Source organism: Setaria viridis, chromosome 7, assembly GCF_005286985.2.
Source record: "Setaria viridis chromosome 7, Setaria_viridis_v4.0, whole genome shotgun sequence".
NCBI classification, from domain to species: domain Eukaryota; kingdom Viridiplantae; phylum Streptophyta; class Magnoliopsida; order Poales; family Poaceae; genus Setaria; species Setaria viridis.
Genome location: NC_048269.2, coordinates 24363528 through 24380941, shown reverse-complemented (window position 1 = coordinate 24380941; position 17414 = coordinate 24363528). Strand labels below are relative to the sequence as shown.

The following is a 17414-nucleotide window of genomic DNA, read 5'->3' as shown; positions in this document are numbered from 1 at the left end:
CTGGCGCACGACCCGTCCCCAGTCGCCCACGATCGACGACGTCTCCATTGATGCTAACTACAAAAAGATACAGGTAGTAGAATCGAACCCGTGCTGTCCGAGAACTTTTGGAAGGGGACGACGTCGTGCCCGATTATTCCCACCGGCCGGCCGCGGGCGACGTGTTACCGGCGCAACCCACCGGGCGGCCGGCCGCACATCCACCTGCGGCGTGCAACGCAATTGCCTAGCTAGCAGCACCAAGCACAGTCGGCGACCGAAGGATAGCAACGGAATCGATCTCCCGTGGTGCCGCCCCGCCCCTCTGGGAAGCTTTTCAAGCTTCTCGTTTGCGTTACTTGCGTATGCGTGACCGTGCCTTTTAGTGTAGCTAGTTTTGATCTGATTCGCGGCCGCTGAAAAAGCAGAGCATCTCCCGGGCCCCGGGCGTCGTGTGGCAGCGGAGGCGGGCACGAATCGGGCGCCTGGAGCGGCCGCGGTGGAGCGCCCCGCGCCCACCACCGTGTCCGGCTGTCCTCCCTACGCCGGACGTGTGCATGAGGCGCGTGTCTTGGAGACTTGGAGTTTGGACGGCTCGGCCGTGTACGCTCCCGCGCACAGCAGCTTTGCAGGTCCAAGTGCCGAAAGGCAGGGGAATGATATGATGATGCTTGGCAGTGGACACTGGCGTGGCGCGTTCAAGCACACACCGATATAATGCAGCGACGACAAAAGCTTATTGTTCCCATTTCCAGGTAGCTAAAACATGTTACAAGGAAAACCACACGACATCGACATGGAATGGCCGGGGTACACGAGACGGGGACGTAACTGAAGACACGAGGGGCGGTGACCACGGCAGCATGGACGCGAACGCGACGCCATAACAGCAAAAGGCCCGGGGCCCCGGGGCCGGCCGGTCCAAGCTATAGCTAGAAGCTAGCTAGCCCTTCCCCGGGTTGGCCGGCCGGCCGGCCGATGATCACGGCCGGGCGGCTAGCAGAGCCTCTTGCAGTAGCACTTGCGCACAATGCCGTGCCACTTGCACTCGCCCCACGGGAAGCCCTCCGTCTTGCACACGTTCTCGCAGTTGCTCTTCCTCGTGCAGGTGCCCTCGAACTTGTGGCTCTGCGACACGCAGTGCCTCGCCTCCGCCACCCGCGTCGGCCCAATCTCTGTTCGGACGCGCAAGCACCAGAGCCACCCAAAGAAACGTTACGTGCCATCATCAGAAGAATGCATGCAGCTTGACTAGCTATGCTGACGATTAGAATGCAGCACCCCGTACCTGAGGCGACGAGGAGCAGGAGGACGACGAATAGGGCGGACGCGACCATGCGGCGGGACGAGGTTGAAGCCATTTCGCTGACTAGTAGCTAGATCTCACTACGTGATAGCTACTCTTCGCACTGGGCTGATTTGGGACAGAGGTGACAGAGACGGTAGGGTTTTATATACAGGGTTTAGTGCGCTTGTTCAAAATCCCCAAACCCGCCATCTGATATGATACGGAACACGCAGGGCGGTGCAGCGTTTGCATTGGCCGGATCGGAGCTTTGCCCCTCGTGTCCCGACGATCTCGTCTCGGCACAAGTAAAATACCTCGCCCACGGCTGGAGATTCAGAAAGAAATTGGCATCGTGCACCGTTCAGGAGGAGATGCTGCATAGGGCATGCATGGATTGTCTTTGGAATGTAGTGCGTTTATGGAGGCAGGGGACGTGTATGTGTGAGGGCTAGGCAGGCTACGGTTTCAGGAGTAGCAGAACACGGGTGGCTACCGACCTGACATGTGCGTTGAGCGAGAAAAGCGGTGGTACACGTGATCTGCCAACGTGGATCGATGCGAGCTCCGGGTCGAGCAGGACAGCAGACGCTAGTAGTAGTAGCTAATCAAGCTGCGCATACAGCTAGCGCGCGACAACTGGTCGGTGGATGACTGGCTTATCGGGCATCGACAAACGGGACGTGGACGGCGTTGTGCTCTGTAATCGTAGACGTTGGAGCCGCAGTCATCGCAGCAAAACGAGAACTGTGATGCGCGCCACTGCGCCAGTCACGAGATGGTGCACGCACGGAGTCACGGAGGGGCCATGGGTTGGGTCTCGGGATTCCGTAACGTAAGTGGACTATGGGCATGATTAGTTTGTGCCCCATAATCTTATCAAAAATTGGTAAATTGGTCATGATCAAATCATGGTGTTGCCAAATCGTGAGCAAAGTTACGTTTGGATCACAGCCCTACCAAATCTTGCGAATCCAATTTATTTTCATAATATGATATATGGGATCCACATGTCATATTTTCTTTCTTACATTAAAATATAGTCAAATGACATCTTATGTATAATATGCAAACGGATTTGAGGTTAGATTAGCCATTTGGGAGATATTACCGTATAAGTGGAACTGACCTTGCATCCTCAATTTCTGTTCCACCTCTTTCCGTTGGCTCACATTGCTCATCAGTGTGGGTGTTGGCTGCCAATTCAAGGGTGAGCGATTTGCTCGCCAGAATTTGCCCGCGGCTCTCGTTGTTTTCACTTTGGCGCGCACATTGGCGAGCCAATCATGGGTAACAAAGCAAATAAATGCCAAATGTCATGGGCGAGCCAAATAATTGGTTTGGTGAGCAGGCACCAAACCAAACGTGCTCTATGGGCTTATTTGGATCGAGTCCTGGCAGGCAGCTTGCCGGCTAAGCAGCAACCTCAGCCCCAGGCAACCAAAATCGGACACTTGGGAGGGCTGCCTGAGCCAGACAGTTCCAGCCATGCCCAAAGCAAACATGCCCTATATGCCTAGTGTAGGCTGCTGGAGTTCACGTCTCACACTATCCTCATCTCATCGTCACTGCCAGGAGGGCCTCGAGGCTTCTTCCTCCTCTTGCTGGTTAGGGAATGGGTTTGTCAAGGATGAGGCCGCTCTTCTATTCACTGATTGTTTGGGCTTAGAGGGACTAAGGGCCTGTTTGGGAGCACTCCACTTCAGAAAAACCAGCTCCACACTTTCCTAGCTCCACTCCACCAACTCCAAAAAAACATGGAGCTGCTGCACGTGTTTGGCTAATGGCAGTGCTCCAGCTCCAAAAATATTAGCACTTGTTGTAAATGGTCTATTATACCCATGTGAATGGGTCCCACTTGTCAGTCTCATTTTCTTCTCCTTTCTTCTCCTTCTCCTTTCTTCTCCTTTCTTCTCCCGAGGCGCAGGGGCGGTGGGCGTGTGGCGCGGGGCGAGGGGCGCGGCGGGCGGCAGGCCGGGGCGGCGGGCTCGGCACGGCACCGCGGCGGGCGGCGAGCGGCAGGCGGGCGGCACGGGGCGCAGGGCGGGCGGGCGCGGGCGCGGCAGGCCGGGGCGGCGCGGCGGGTGGCGGGCGTGGGGTGCCGAGCGCGCAGCGGGCGGCGCGGCAAGCCGGCGCGGCGCGGCGAGCGGCGGGCGCAGGGGCGGCGCGGCGAGCCGGGGCGGCGAGCGGCGGGCGCAGGGGCGGCGCGGCGAGCCGGGGCGGCGAGCGGCAGGCAGGCAGGGGCAGCACGGCGAGCTAGGGCGAGGGGCGGCGACGGGGTGTTTTCTTCTCCTTGAATCGAACCTGTATGTGTGTAACGAGTGGCAATGGTGGGTAAATACCCACTAACTCCACGAGGAGGTCTGTAAAGGGGGTTTTTGGAGCACCCCTTGAGGTAATCCACAAAAAACGTGGATCTACCCCCTGGTCCACCTTTTTCCTGGAGCCGGAGTTGCTGGAGCTAGATGCGTTTGGCTGCGAAATTTTCGGAGTTGGTGGAGTGGAGCAATTTTTCGTGGAGTGGAGTGCTCCCAAACACCCCCTAAGGTAGGACGTAGTGCTGCTGATTGGTGGTGGGGGCGGATGGTGAGTACCGTGGTAGTGCATTAGGTGGCGAGAGCTGCTAGAGGAGGTGGGGGGTGGAGCGATACATGTATGGAGGTAGAGAACAAGAAGATAAAAAAATTGATAGATTACACTCGCCTACATGATAGGTAAAAGGTCCATGATTTATATCATACTGAGCCTGCGATATGTATATGTGCAATTTTAATTGGGAAACTTTTTTTCTTGACTTTCGTCTCTATAACTTCTCTCTTTAATTTGAAAGTCTTTGAAATACATTCTAGATACTCTTTTCATGACAAATTAAAAAAAATCTTCAAAACATGTTTTCAGGAGAGCTTTCTTTGGAGATTTTTGTGATGACTTATAAAAACATGGTTAAATTTGTTATTTAAGCAACTTATGTAAATAATTTTTTCTAGAAAATTTCTACAACAAGATTGCTACTAAAACTTGTTGAAATAAGCTTTTCTCTAAAGACTTCTTGGAAAAAAAACATCTCCTAAGAAGTTTTCCAAAAAGAAATAGTGAGGATCCACCATGAGTAAATTAACAAACCTTGCCATAAATTGAATCAGTTTAACCAATTTAATCCTAAGTATCAGTGGGCCGTACCGGCCACTACCACAGTTACCATATCACCGTGGTCACGGTGCATGCACAATAACACAAAGGAAAACACAAATATGAGCGAGGACACAAAATACGCACGGCAGAAAGGCTCGCACAGATATACATGTGAACAAACTCTCTCAAGCTCTCCACACAAAATGGTGGTCATGCCCAACCACCCACACATCCACGCTACTCCACTCCACCAGCCACTTCTGCCACCGAGATGATAAGCTTTACACATTCTTTGAAGAACCTACAAAATAACTTAACGGTAGCACATTTCATATACAGTATAAGTTATCCATAATGCTATACACATTGTTTAGCAGTGACATTGGCGTAGCACGAACACATCGATATAAAAGCAGCAACGACAGGGTTTATTATTATGTTTTCATATAGCTAATAAAATAGCTAATAAAACATCTTACGTCTGTCTGAGAGAAGTAACTGAAACGGGTACATGACTACACGAGGCGGGCACGTATGTCTGAGAGCAGTAACTGAAGACACGACAACAGTGACCAGACCACGGTATAAGAGATGGGAACGCGACGCGATAACAGTAAACCTTCCAGCCCGGCCGGTCCAGGCTTGCCGGCCGGCTGGGGAATGCATCCAGCCGCGGCCCGGCCAGCTAGCAGAGCCTCTTGCAGTAGCATTTTCGCTCCATGCCGTGCCACCTGCACACGCCCCATGGGAAGCCCTCCGTGTTGCACACGCCCTCGCAGTTCCTGTAGCTCATGCAGGCGCCCACGAACTTGTGGCTCTGCGACAGGCAGTGCCTCGCCTCCGCCACCCGCGTCGTCCCCATCTCTGCACGGACGCGCAGCATAAACAACAATCCACACAAACAAATTAACGTTACGTGCCATCAGAAACAAGTAACCCAGGAGGCGAATGCTGGTAACGAGAATGCACACCGTACCTGAGGCGACGAGGAGCAGCAGGACGACGAAGAGGGCGGAGGCCACCATGCGGCGGGAGGAGGTCGAAGCCATTTCTTTGCTGCCTAACTGTGTTGTACTACACGGGAGTGGCTGTGCGCCTGTGCATGTGTACGTGATGATGAGTACTATTTGAACTGGACTGATTGGCACGCAGGTGCCGGGGGCGGGATGGGTTTATATAGGGGGTTTAGAGTTCTCGTTCAAGTCCAAATCATGCAACCTGGTCGGTGCATGCGTGTAGCAGCGTTTGGAGCTTTGCCCGTCGTGTCCCGACAATCTCGTCTCGGCACAAGTAAAATACCTCGCTCACAGTCATAATGCAAAAAAGGATTGGTATTGTGCACCGTTCTTGAGGAGATGGTGCTCAGAGGGCATGCGTGGATACCTTTGGAATGTATGGGCTGCTTGGTTCTCATTCATAGAATGCCATACCACTGTAGTGTGACGGGTGTGCCGTTCATAATCAGTGCCGCAGCCCTATGGCGTGGCTTCCGTGGGAAGCAAGCACGCCCGTAGTGCGTGCATCGAGCAGGGGGCATGTACGTTGGATTGTTGGTGCTGGGCAGCCTGCGGTTTCAGGAGCAGCAGAACAGGGTCGGCTACACCCTTCCTGTTTTTGTTTTCTTTATTCGGATCGCTTCAGCCACGGGAGCTACCGACCTGACATGGTGTGTTGAGCGAGATGAGCGCGGTACACACGTGATCTGCCAAGTAGCTAGCTAGATCGATGTGCCAACCATCGGTGTAAAATCCACCTTTAGTTCCGGTTAGATAAGATCATAGATCCCGAAAATTTAAACGGGACTAACTATTCGAGACAAGAGGGGGTCCTTTAATCTCGGTTGGTAATACCAACCGGGATAAAACTTCCCCTCATCCCACTAGCCGTTACAACCGGAACTAAAGGGGGACTTTAGTCCCGATTAGTCTTTACAACTGAGACTAAAGCTTCCCCCATTGGTAATCTTTCGGTGGCTCATTTACCTTTAGTCCTGAGTCCAAAGTTAACAGGGATAAAATCTCCTGAATGGTGGTGAACCGCTAGCTAATCAAGCTGCGCTGCGTGCGCAGCCCGGCAACTGGTCGGTGGCTGACTGGCTCATTGGGCGAACCAGACGGAGCATGTCAACAACGGCAAACGGGACGTGGACGGCGTGGTGCTCTGTAGGAGCTGCAGTCGCCCAAGGAAAACAAAAACAATGCGGACCGGTCACCAAACCATATGTGGACTATGCCTCACGCTGACTGCTGGAGGAGATCATCTCACACCCTCCTCCTCACTGCCCGGTGGACCTTATGGTTTCTACCTCCTCTTGCATACTCGCGGCCGCTGTCGATAGATGTTAGGGCTTAGGGTTGTCAAAGGACGGGGCTAATCTTCAGTGAGGGTTTCGGCATAGTGCATTAGGCGAGTCTCAATGGACAGTACAGTTATCAAGATTGAGAACTTGGTAGCTGTACCAGTTGAGTGTTATGGGATGAAACTCCTCTCTTCTAATGAAACTCCCCCTCATAATGATCTTGCCAAGTCAGCAATTTTGCTGACGTAGCAACAAATTTAATGCTCATAAAACTTCTATAAAACTTCCATTGAGACTGGTCTTAGCGGAGGACATTAGTGATAAGTGCTAATGATTGGTGGTGGAGGTATAGTGTAGGTGGCATGTGAGTTAGTGCCCCACCGCTAATCTTGGATGGAGAATGATTGGGCCTGTTCGCTTCAGCTTATTCAGCCGGCTTATCAGCCACCAAACAGTGTTTTCCTCTCACAACAAATCAGCCGTTTCAGCTTTTCAGCCGGCTTATAAGCTGAAGCGAACAGGCCCATAGTCAGTCACTATGCAGTGGAGGTGGTGGGGTGCCACAGTAACATGAACGTCGAGCTGGTTAAGAGTGGTAGTGTTAGATAACGGTAGCTGCCATAAATGAAGATGGATGGTGGGAAGGGAGTGATGCAGATAGGGAGGATGAGGAATAAGGTCATCAACATCAAAGAAGGAGATGAGTGGTGGCGCGTCAACGACTGGATACAATCTATGATAGTTGATAGGCCTTGTGATTTATGGCCATGCAGCGCCCATGAATGCGATTACAGTCGGAAAACTATGAATTCTAGTTGTTATTTTCATTTCTACAATTTTTAAAAGGTTTTCTAAAAAATATCCTAGATAACTTTTTCCATGAAAACTTTTGCATGAAAATTTTCAGAATATTTTTTTCATGACAGTTTTCACAAGAACTTTGTACGGTGATTTTTAAGGATTTCAAGGATGACTTATTCAAACATGCATGTTTTGTGGACAATTCCAACTTAAACAACTTATTTACAAAAATTCTAGAAAAATTTTACAAACAACTTTGGTACTAAAGTTGCTGAAACAATTCTTTTTTCGAAAACTTTTTGAAATAATTTCATGTCTAGTTTTCATCCCGATGCATATATAGCTCAACATCTTGATACTCCAAGATGCATTCGTAAACGAATGTAACTTGTAATGATAGAACTCAGAAAGTTAAATATATCTTAAAATACATCTTTGGTTCTTGGCCCCAGTCAAACTGAAATAACTTACAAATTAAAAAAACTTTAAGTTGGTATACGAGACAAGATTGCACCGAGGGGGAACGCGATGGCAAATGCTGTGGCCTTGGCGCGCGGTGCTAACCACCGATGAAACAAGGTGTGACAGTGCCTGGGAATGGGATGAGCTCTAGCAGCTGACCGCACTGCACCTCGGTCGCCGGCTAGCTAGGAGAGCTTGTTGCAGAAGCACCTGCGCAGGAGGCCGCCGTGGAACCTGCACTCGCCCCAGGGGAAGCCCTCCGTCTGGCAGACGTGCTGGCAATTGCTCTTCCTCATGCAGCTGCCCACGAACTTGTGGCTCTGCGACACGCATCGCCGCGCCTCCGCCACCGGCCGCGTCGTCCCCATCTCTGCACATCAGAGAACAAGTTCGTCTCAATGTCTGACATATATAAGAAAACTCTAAAATGTCTGAAGTAAGACGTGCTCGTGCATACGCGTGCAATGGGTGCGTGACGAATGCTGGCTGTGATGAGAAGAATGCGCGCACCTGAGGCGACGAGGAGCAGCAGGAGGAAGAAGAGGACGGGTGCGGCCGCGCGGCGGGAGGTCGACGCCATTCTGCTTCCGACTCGGCGGACCCGGTCACGGGTTCCAAAATGATACGTGCTGGCGCTGGTGGGCATGGTGCTGAAGGGGACGGCACGGCTGCAGGGATTTATACAGGTATTCAGAACGCCCGTTCAAAATCCAAATCCATTTTTTGCTTGAGAAAATTAAAGAATTCGGGTCCGTTGGTTTTGTTTCTGTCCAGGAGTGGAACAGCTACTCATGGGATTCTGGACGTACGGTGCGAGGTTTGGAGAGGGCGGCCGGCGTCACGCATACGTTACGTTGCTCGATGCTGGGCATGCTACCGCTGCGACTACATGTCGACAAATGTGCTCTTTGTCACCTTCTGCGGCCCTCGGCGGCATGGGTCGCCTTCTTCCTCCTCCTGCTGCGCCGCCACCTTGCTTCACCGTCGGAGGTTAGGGTTTGAACCTTCGGGGTTTCAGGCTTCGGTTTTGAGTTGCCAGTAGTGGGGGCTCGCCGTCGGTAGGGTTAGGCTTCAAGGTTCGGGTTGCCGGGGTGGGGTATCCAGTGAGCTCCGGCTACAGAGGGAGGGCCTTGGGCGGCGACGGTGGGTTGCAAGCGGGGTGGTGAGGCGGCGGCGGGTTGCAAGCGGGGTGGTGAGGCGGCAGGTGCCACCGACCGCGGGTGGCGGAGGATAGCCGGTGGGCGGCAGAGGAGGTGGGAGAGTGACGATGAGCTTCCTGGGGAAGCTGGGTTAGAGTGGCGGTAGCTAGCGGGAGCGAATCCGTTAGCAGGAGTCGCCAGAAACGGTGCAGGAGGGTGGGGCGAGGGCAACCGAGGGACATGTGGGGACCGGAGGTGAGGGCGGCTGCTGACGACTCCTATCGCCGGAGACGGAGGTGGATGGCAGCGCAGGGGAAAATGGGTCGAGCGGAGACGGGTGGGCCTGAAGGCGACAGCGTGTTTTTTTCACCTTCGGTGACATATTCGCGCCCGCATGCTACACGGACCTGACAGTGGGATGGACGGTACACGTGACAGTACGTGTAATTTTATGATATGTGCTCTTTTTTTCTCCCAAAAGACCGAAATGTACTCGTACACGTACACAGTCACATACCGAAGTCCAAACCATTTATTCAGCTCAAGGTCAACTACGTGAATGCAGGTCTCCTTGGCTCGGAGCGGAGCCCTCGGCCAGATACCGTTCTGCAAGCGCAGCATGCAGCGCAGCCCCGACGGGAATGACATCTTCATCGACGAAGAAATGAGGGTTGTGAAGCGGGTGAACGGAGCCAGCTTTCTCGCTTCTGATTCCGATGGGAAACAGAATACCAGGAACCAGCTGCTGGTAGAAAGCGAAGTCTTCGCCCGCCATGATCTTCTCCCCGGGCCTCACCTTGTCCGGAGCAAGCAGGCGCCTGCCGACGTCCTCGACGTGGCGATGCAGCTTCTCGTCGTTCGCGGCAGCTGGGTACATCGGGTAGTCGTCACCCTTTAACTCGACAGCTCCCTTGCATCTGTGCACGGTTGCCTGCCCTTCTACTGTTAGATATATGGGCTTGGCCCATATAAATGATAATTCTGAATAAATTTTAAAGGTTCATTAGCGTAAGAGGGGGTATACCATCTATTAATCCTATATTGCTAATAGATGAGGGTGTTGGGGCTTTTCCTCCCTATATATATGGACCACCTCCCTCCTGGAATAGATGCAATATAGACTACTATACGGAAGGCCCCAAGTTAGGGTATCCCTAAGGTGGTCCGTACGAGTTAGGTTTTTGTCTCTTCTCGCTAATCTACTCCATCCCGAGCATCTGCGTGCACCGGCAAATGGGAGAGTAGGTCTCCGGAACCTCTCGCTCTTGTGATCCTGCACCAGGGCAAATAAGGTTTTTGGGAAGTGCTCTGCGCAACTGCTCAAGGTCTTCACCATGGCTCGTCTTCCGTCCTAGTCCGGCGTTGCGGCGGCTCGTCGTCTGCTGCGCTCCATCCGCAACACTGTTATCGTTCCGTCGGCACCGCTTCCCATCACGCCTGCGCCCGCTCAGCACGTACGTTGTGATTTGATCTATTATTTCAGCATGTTTTATGAGAACATGATGTCTGGTACGTTAGAGTCTTGCATGCTAAGTTTAATTCCTTTTATGAGAAATATAGTTCGGAATTTAATCATACAATTGCCTAATTTTCCAACATCTACTGCTACCTGCAAAAATGGAGAAGGGCCCGTTACTGTCTGAAATCTGAATTTACATAGTTGCACAATTCTTTGGCAGAAGCATATGGGGCACTCGTAGTTTGAAACCAGTTATCAGAGAAAATGCACCAGATGTGCGCGGTAATGCTATGTATACTTATATATTGCCCATTTTAAACCCATCTGTTCGACTCAAGAACATCAATGAGACCGCAAGTCCCCTCCTCCGTTCAGAGCATATGCCTCAGAGAGATACAGTTCTGCTATGGCAGTATGCAAAGCTGCCCCAATTGGAATGACATCCTCATCAACGAAGAAATGAGGGTTGTGAGCTGAGTGAACGGAGCCGACTTTCTCGTTTCTAATTCCGATGCCAAACATAACGCCAGGAGCTAGCTGCTGGTAGAAAGCGAAGTCTTCCCCCGCCATGATCTTCTCTCCGGGATTCACCTTGTCCGGGCCAAGCAAGCGCCTGCCGACATCCTCTACATGGTGATGCAGCTTCCAATCGTTCACAACAGCAGGGTACATTGGGTACTCTTCACCCTTCATGTCGACAGTTCCTTTGCATCTATGCACCACAGCCTGCCCTTCTACTACCTGAAAACGGGAGAATTTCCATTTCCTTCTGAATATGAGAATCCCACTAATGCGGTATTGTTTATCAGAAGCATCTGGTATTCTTAGAATTTCGTACACAGTGATGATGATTGTTTTTAAAAGGGAAACACTAATGCAGCTTTGGCAAAGTAAACAACAAACAACATTGCCATGTACCACTCAAATAAAGAAATCATGCCTTTCCAACTTATTGTGTTCATACGTCTGTCTGGGCTAGTTACATTACAGGTATCTAATATTAATATCATTCATCACATATGTAGTTTGAAAGCCATTACCAAATAAAATGCATAGTGCTGTCAATGCTCTGAAGGTCCCAGTGCATTCAGAAGACAGCGATATTATGGTAAACATAATTCTAAATAAAGTCATGCGTGGTACATGATTTTACTAACCTCTTTAACCCTTTTCTGTAGACGGTAAAGGCCTTCAGTAGTGATGCTTCTCAAAGTACCCCCAAATTCAACAATTGCAGGGGTGGCATCAAGGGCTTTTCCAGCTTTGACATATGTAACCGAGACCACCTGAACATAATAAACATACATCAGCACAATGATGTTGTGGGCTTTATGTTACAAGAAGTTTTTTGGCCAACTATGGATATTCCCCTCAGGTTGTTCACACCGAAATAGGCCGACTATGTTGTTCGTTTGTAATGAAGGAACTCTCAACTAGAGTAAGTCTATGTGCAAACATGAGTAGCAAGACCTTTTCTTCTCTGAACACATGAGAGGTGCGTATCATTTCATTAAGGAGAAAAATAAGGTAAAAAACTCGCCACAAAACAAAGTTAGGTGACAAACAAACTCCCAAGTACAAGGTTAGTTGTCCATACAAAGCACTCGAAAGAGCAGCTCACAGAGCGATACTATTCCACCTGAATGCCAAAGGGTGCACTCATGAGTAGTAAGACATTAATTGATTTTTTTTAACATAATTCAGTAGGCTACAAAGAAACAAATTCCATGTCCCTGTAAGACACTCTGTGTGAAAACCAGCAATATTGGTCAACCGTGTGTGCCCAAAGTCCTCATTAGAACGAATGCAGAGTCAAGAGTTCAGGACAAGGTTGTAGATGCTGAGAATGATCCTTATGTATGAAAAAGGGCGAACTAGCAACTTTCAAGTCAAAATGTATTACAGTTAGTCTGCATTAGCTAACGGTTGATCTTTAGCAACAGGGTATGCTACTTAGTCTACTGTAAAGGGATTATTGGAAAACCGAGCGATAGCTCAGTTGGTAAAGCCAGTTGAGAGAACTCCCACCTGGGCTTGAACCCGGGTGCTCAAAGATCACGACAGGACCTCTCCAAAGGGTTAGGAATTCCCCTCTCTTAAGACAAAACCAGGTTCAGGAGGACATCTTTGCCCAGTAGATTTTTTCAAAGGACTACCAAACCAAGCCCCAGTTATTTGTGTACAAAGAAATGTTGATTTTATTGCACATTCTGATCTAGGTTTATGTGCAACACCTCTCCGTAGTGTGCTAAAGAAATTCACGAGGCAAAATAGTATTACCAAGAGCAGTATCATACTTGGCTGTGAAGAGGATCATCTTCTCTTGAAATGAGCTGCTGTAGCGACAGGATGGCAAATGATGCAGCAACAATAGGATCCACGTTTAAGTGTGGGGTTTCAGCCATCCCAGTTTTACCTTCTATTTTTGCTTCATAGAAACATACAGCAGCTTGCGTGGGTCCTGGATGAGCTGCTATTACACCAGTTGGTATCCGATAGTCAACATGCATGGCAAAAATGGCTTCGACACCATCAAGAGCACCTTCTTTTATCATATGAGATGCACCAGCACCACCTTCTTCAGCAGGCTGAAAAAGGAGTCTCACTGTCCCCTTCACCACAAATCAATATCTATTAATTAATCCATGTACATGTATATGCAAACCAAAAAAACTTGTGGGAATTTGAAATATATGTAGTTAAGCAAAGTATTTGATCTAGTTTCTTAAGGGAAAATATCTGGTCTTAATATTGCTCTACAGAATTAAGCTAACTTCATGCAGTCTTGCATCAGAAAATTCCTATCTACAAGATTAGATTTAGGACGAAATCAAGTTCCACAAAAGCATCTGCCTTCACTCATTCAGAGGCAAAGAAACTCAATATTAGGATAGAAAAACAAATTCTAGGAGCTGCTCCTACAGTCAGTAATCAGGAAATCAGAGAAATAAAACTTCAGGTTGGGTTTTATGCCAAAAATCTGAACCAGAGAGATATATCATATGATGACTGCAGTGCTCGAAGATCAGGTAGTTTCTTTTACTGCCTCTACTCTAAGGTCTGAATAGAGCTCTGTCAGGAACCTATGCTACAAGATGGGCCGGCTAATTGGCACTGTGAGGAAGCGGGCCAGATTGCTAGCTTGTCCTTGGCCCAAGGAAGCAAGTCACACGACTCGGCAGTACAAATACACAGAAGCAGCAAGGGAGGGTGTCGATGACCAGAAGTCCAGAACCGGGCAACCGGCGGCGGCGAGCTCATGCTCGAGGCTAGCTTCGGCTAGATTGTATCTCGTACCTCCCTTCCCCTTCCTCTAGAATCCTCTAGAATCATCCTGAACCCCAATTCACCCTCCTGTACTCCTATTTACTGAACCAATCGATGAACCAATCGAGTAGGTTCGTAACAAGCTCCAATTTTGGAATGACTCTGAATTAAAGTAGGACTATAAAATTGTAATTTACCTTGAGCTGATCCTTACGCTGACTAAGCAACTTTGCTGCCCCCAGCAGCATCGCCGTGTGCACATCATGCCCACAGGCGTGCATCACCCCGTCCACTTTGCTCTTATGCTCCCACTCCACTAATTCCTGTCGTCAGAACCAACAGAATGAAATCAATCCAACATTTCGACTAAGTATCTGCCGTAACAGTAAGCCATCTTAATCCCCTAGACATAAACATGAGGCAATACGATCCTAAACGCAGCATCGTATCATCTACTAAAGTTCAATTTCCACACCCGGAGTCCCCAGGACCCATGAGGAGCATCAGAGAGAAAGGGGGGACAGGGGAAAAGGACCTGGAGCGGGAGCGCGTCCATGTCGGCGCGGAGCGCGACGATGGGGAGCGCACCCGAGCCAACATCAGCGACGACGCCCGTCCCGGCGACGGCGCGGCTGCTGATCCCGAGGCGCTCGAGCTCCTCGCGGACGAGGGCGCTGGTGCGGTGCTCCCGGAACGCGAGCTCCGGGTGCGCGTGGATGCGGCGCCGCACGCCCACCATCCACTCCCGCTCCTCCCCCGCGCGCCGCAGCAGCTCCTCCCCGTACTCCGCCGCTGAGGCGCGCGAGAGAAACAGGAAGAGGAGCAGAAGGAGAGCGTTGGCCATGGTGGTTTCGCACCGCTCTCGCGGCCGGCCTGGGCCTCGGGGTAGGTGGGACGTGGGAGCCTTGATTTCGCGGGTAGATCACGGATGGGCTTTGTTTCCTGACCCAGCTGTCAGTGGACGCGGCCCGGTTGTCTGACTCGTGAGCCCTACGCAAACCAGCTGTCCCATTTGAGGTGGTCCGATTGCTGAATTTTATAGCTCCCTTTGTTTGTTTCACCCGACTTCAGAATAACATGAACATGAATAAAACATCTCAACGATCAATTCTGTAGACATTGAGGAAAACCAACTGCAGTGACAAACAAGTTGAGCAAGCAACCGTCACTGTCGCCCCGTCACTGTTGCTCGCTGGGATGTTTGAATACGAGATGCTAAATTCACTGTTGCTGGGATGTTTGAATATGAGATGCTAAACTTTAGTAGGATCACATTATCACTATCACTGGGGTGTTTGGATCACTATCACTAGGGTGTTTGGATACAATAGGCTAAACTTTCGCGGGATCACATCAGATGTTCGGATGCTAATGAGGAGGACTAAACTGATCTAATTATAAAACTAATTGCACAGATTGAGTCTAATTCGCGAAATGAATCTATTAAGGCTAATTAATTCATCATTAGCAAATAGTTACTGTAGCACCACATTGTCAAATCATGAATAAGGCTTAATATATTCATCTTGCGAATTAGATTCCATATGTGTAATTAGTTTTGTAATTAGACTATGTTTAATACTCCTAATTAGTATTAAACATCTGATATGACAGGTATTGAAGTTTACACCCGTACTATGCTACTACTGCTGTATAGACAGTACTCCGTTCAGCGGAACTGAGAACAAAGATGATCAGGCCCTTTATTGGGAATCAAAACTTCCTAAATCCCACTAGTAGCTGAAAACAGTTCGGCTGAAGTAGCATCTCCCTTTCTCCATCCCGATCCCAAAGCGTCCCCACTGTGGGATAATGTTGCCTACTCTCTGCCTGTCTGATTGCCTGCATCTCCGTGAAGAACAGGATGGCCCACGGGTTTCAAACGTCAGAAAACTTTCGCTCCCGCCAGTAATCAATGATTTGTTCAAAACCATTCCTGAAAATCACTAGAGTGAATTAGCAGGAGTGGAGATCCAAGGAGAAGTAGTAATGTTGAGATGAAACAACAGGAAAATATTACTCATGCAAGAACCACTTCCCAGGCTCAACCCGGGGGGGGGGGGGGGGGGGGGGGGGGGGTGGACAGATGAGCTCACAAGGGGCAAAGAGATTTATTTAGGGCTGTGTTTTTAAATAAATTTACCTACTGTATGGAATGTCGATACACATGGATAGGGAAATTAAAAAAAAAGAATGCTAAGTAGGAGGTCCAGTGCGGATTAGTTAAAACACAGGCCAATACCTATGTGCTTGTTCCACCAATGTTTACTACGATCATAAAGAATTTCCCTGTCAATACCTAGATTATTGACCTGTCAAGAAGCACCAAACTAAAGGGCCTGCCAAGGAGGACCAAAGATAACCTACGGCCTATAGCTTTCTGTCCTGTTAATCCAGACGAACCTCAGCCACTTTCAAAACGATTGCATAAGTATTTCTGATTTTAGTTCTCTGCCGTACCAAAACTTTGGACAAAGTTGACTTAAATGTGTTGACATACTAATTACATGTGCTCCCTGAAAAGGCGCAATGCAGGCAGCCTAACAGTTCTTAGATTTCACAATTCGGTTTCTATTAGTGCTAAACACGACTTCTAGATCTTTAGAAGCATCACAAAACGTGCTCTTCAATCAAACCATCAGTTCCATTCCACAACCTACTTAGAGCTGTCACTACTCACCAGCATTAGCTGTTGGCCAAATCTGAATACATTTGAACGTTTTCTCGTTATAGCGCATTTCAATCGTTGTATTTGACACCAAATCTAACTCTCCATGCATGATTTCTAGATTAAAAAAATGCCCAGAAATGGCAAACAATTCTCACGATTATTTGCATCAATAGCTAATTCAGCCAACAAAGTACTGCGTCGAAACACGAAAGCAACTCACCGTCCTCCTACGCATCAAGCATGGAACTGTAGCAGTAGATCCATGGCCGCGCGCCGCCGCCCCTCGACGTCCAGCACCGGCGGCGCGGCAGCCTCCGCCGCCTCGCAACCGCCGCTCGTGCGGCGTCCTAGGGGCCACGACGGCGGCACGGGCCGCTTCCGCCGCTTGCTCCCCTGCAGGACACAGTCCCGAAGTCCCTCCTCTACTTCCCCGACCATGTGCTCCTCCTCCCCGTTCACCTCCAGCTCCTCGCCGCCTTCCGCCATCGGCTGATCGTCGAAGGACGAGGCGGCGGCCGCGTCGAGCCTGGAGAGGAAGGAGCCGATGGCGGCGTGGGCATCGCGGAGGGCGGCCACCGCCGCGGCGGCGTGGGAGGACGGAGATGGCGTGGAGAGCGCGGTAGCGGCCGCCGCGGCGCGGTGGACGGCGGCGGCGAGGTCGGTAAGCGCCGGGACCTGTTGCGGCGGGAGATCGAGCTCCATGGCTACGCTTGGAAACGAAGATGAGTAACCACGATGGCGGCGGCGGAGCGAAGACGAGGGACGGCAGGTTGAAAGTATCCGCGCGGTTTTCTGCGGTGGCGGCAGCTGTAACCGCTGGAAGCTTCCAGAAGTATCCGTTGGAGAATGCCAGATGGTATACGTGTACCTATGTAGAAAATTTGCAGAATAATCCCTTGGGAATGGCATTATTATTTTTT

General features: G+C 50.2%; 4 protein-coding genes across 4 annotated transcripts; all 4 read right to left on the bottom strand.

The window, feature by feature from the left end:
• Window positions 1-694: 694 nt before the first annotated feature.
• LOC117865378 (defensin-like protein CAL1) lies at window positions 695-1428 on the bottom strand. The gene is made up of 2 exons (XM_034749567.1): window positions 1268-1428; window positions 695-1154 (listed from the first exon to the last, which is right to left on the bottom strand). Exons 1-2 carry the CDS (start codon window positions 1338-1340, stop codon window positions 976-978), a joined length of 252 nt encoding a protein of 83 aa, XP_034605458.1. The 5' UTR covers window positions 1341-1428; the 3' UTR covers window positions 695-975.
• A 3375-nt stretch (window positions 1429-4803) lies between these two features.
• On the bottom strand, window positions 4804-5532 carry LOC117865385 (defensin-like protein CAL1). The gene is made up of 2 exons (XM_034749576.2): window positions 5373-5532; window positions 4804-5260 (listed from the first exon to the last, which is right to left on the bottom strand). Exons 1-2 carry the CDS (start codon window positions 5443-5445, stop codon window positions 5082-5084), a joined length of 252 nt encoding a protein of 83 aa, XP_034605467.1. The 5' UTR covers window positions 5446-5532; the 3' UTR covers window positions 4804-5081.
• A 5300-nt stretch (window positions 5533-10832) lies between these two features.
• LOC117863428 (IAA-amino acid hydrolase ILR1-like 5) lies at window positions 10833-14729 on the bottom strand. The gene is made up of 5 exons (XM_034747123.2): window positions 14359-14729; window positions 14021-14146; window positions 12854-13168; window positions 11714-11842; window positions 10833-11297 (listed from the first exon to the last, which is right to left on the bottom strand). The coding sequence occupies exons 1-5, from the start codon at window positions 14665-14667 to the stop codon at window positions 10899-10901; spliced, it is 1278 nt and encodes a 425-aa protein (XP_034603014.1). The 5' UTR covers window positions 14668-14729; the 3' UTR covers window positions 10833-10898.
• A 593-nt stretch (window positions 14730-15322) lies between these two features.
• LOC117863429 (uncharacterized) lies at window positions 15323-17403 on the bottom strand. The gene is made up of 2 exons (XM_034747125.2): window positions 16715-17403; window positions 15323-15759 (listed from the first exon to the last, which is right to left on the bottom strand). The coding sequence occupies exon 1, from the start codon at window positions 17401-17403 to the stop codon at window positions 16729-16731; it is 675 nt and encodes a 224-aa protein (XP_034603016.1). The 3' UTR covers window positions 15323-15759; window positions 16715-16728.
• Window positions 17404-17414: the final 11 nt, after the last annotated feature.

What these genes read in the sequence shown, in the direction of transcription:
- LOC117865385 (XM_034749576.2), bottom strand. Translation starts at nt 5,445, where the DNA reads ATGGCTTCGACCTCCTCCCGCCGCATGGTGGCCTCCGCCCTCTTCGTC. An exon ending in GCTGCTCCTCGTCGCCTCAG is followed by an intron (nt 5,261 to 5,372) that starts GTACGGTGTGCA and finishes GCGTCCGTGCAG; the next exon opens with AGATGGGGACGACGCGGGTG.
- LOC117863429 (XM_034747125.2), bottom strand. Translation starts at nt 17,403, where the DNA reads ATGCCATTCCCAAGGGATTATTCTGCAAATTTTCTACATAGGTACACG.
- LOC117863428 (XM_034747123.2), bottom strand. Translation starts at nt 14,667, where the DNA reads ATGGCCAACGCTCTCCTTCTGCTCCTCTTCCTGTTTCTCTCGCGCGCC. An exon ending in ATGATCCTCTTCACAGCCAA is followed by an intron (nt 11,843 to 12,853) that starts GTATGATACTGC and finishes TATTATGTTCAG; the next exon opens with GTGGTCTCGGTTACATATGT. An exon ending in TACAGAAAAGGGTTAAAGAG is followed by an intron (nt 11,298 to 11,713) that starts GTTAGTAAAATC and finishes TCCCGTTTTCAG; the next exon opens with GTAGTAGAAGGGCAGGCTGT.
- LOC117865378 (XM_034749567.1), bottom strand. Translation starts at nt 1,340, where the DNA reads ATGGCTTCAACCTCGTCCCGCCGCATGGTCGCGTCCGCCCTATTCGTC. An exon ending in CCTGCTCCTCGTCGCCTCAG is followed by an intron (nt 1,155 to 1,267) that starts GTACGGGGTGCT and finishes GCGTCCGAACAG; the next exon opens with AGATTGGGCCGACGCGGGTG.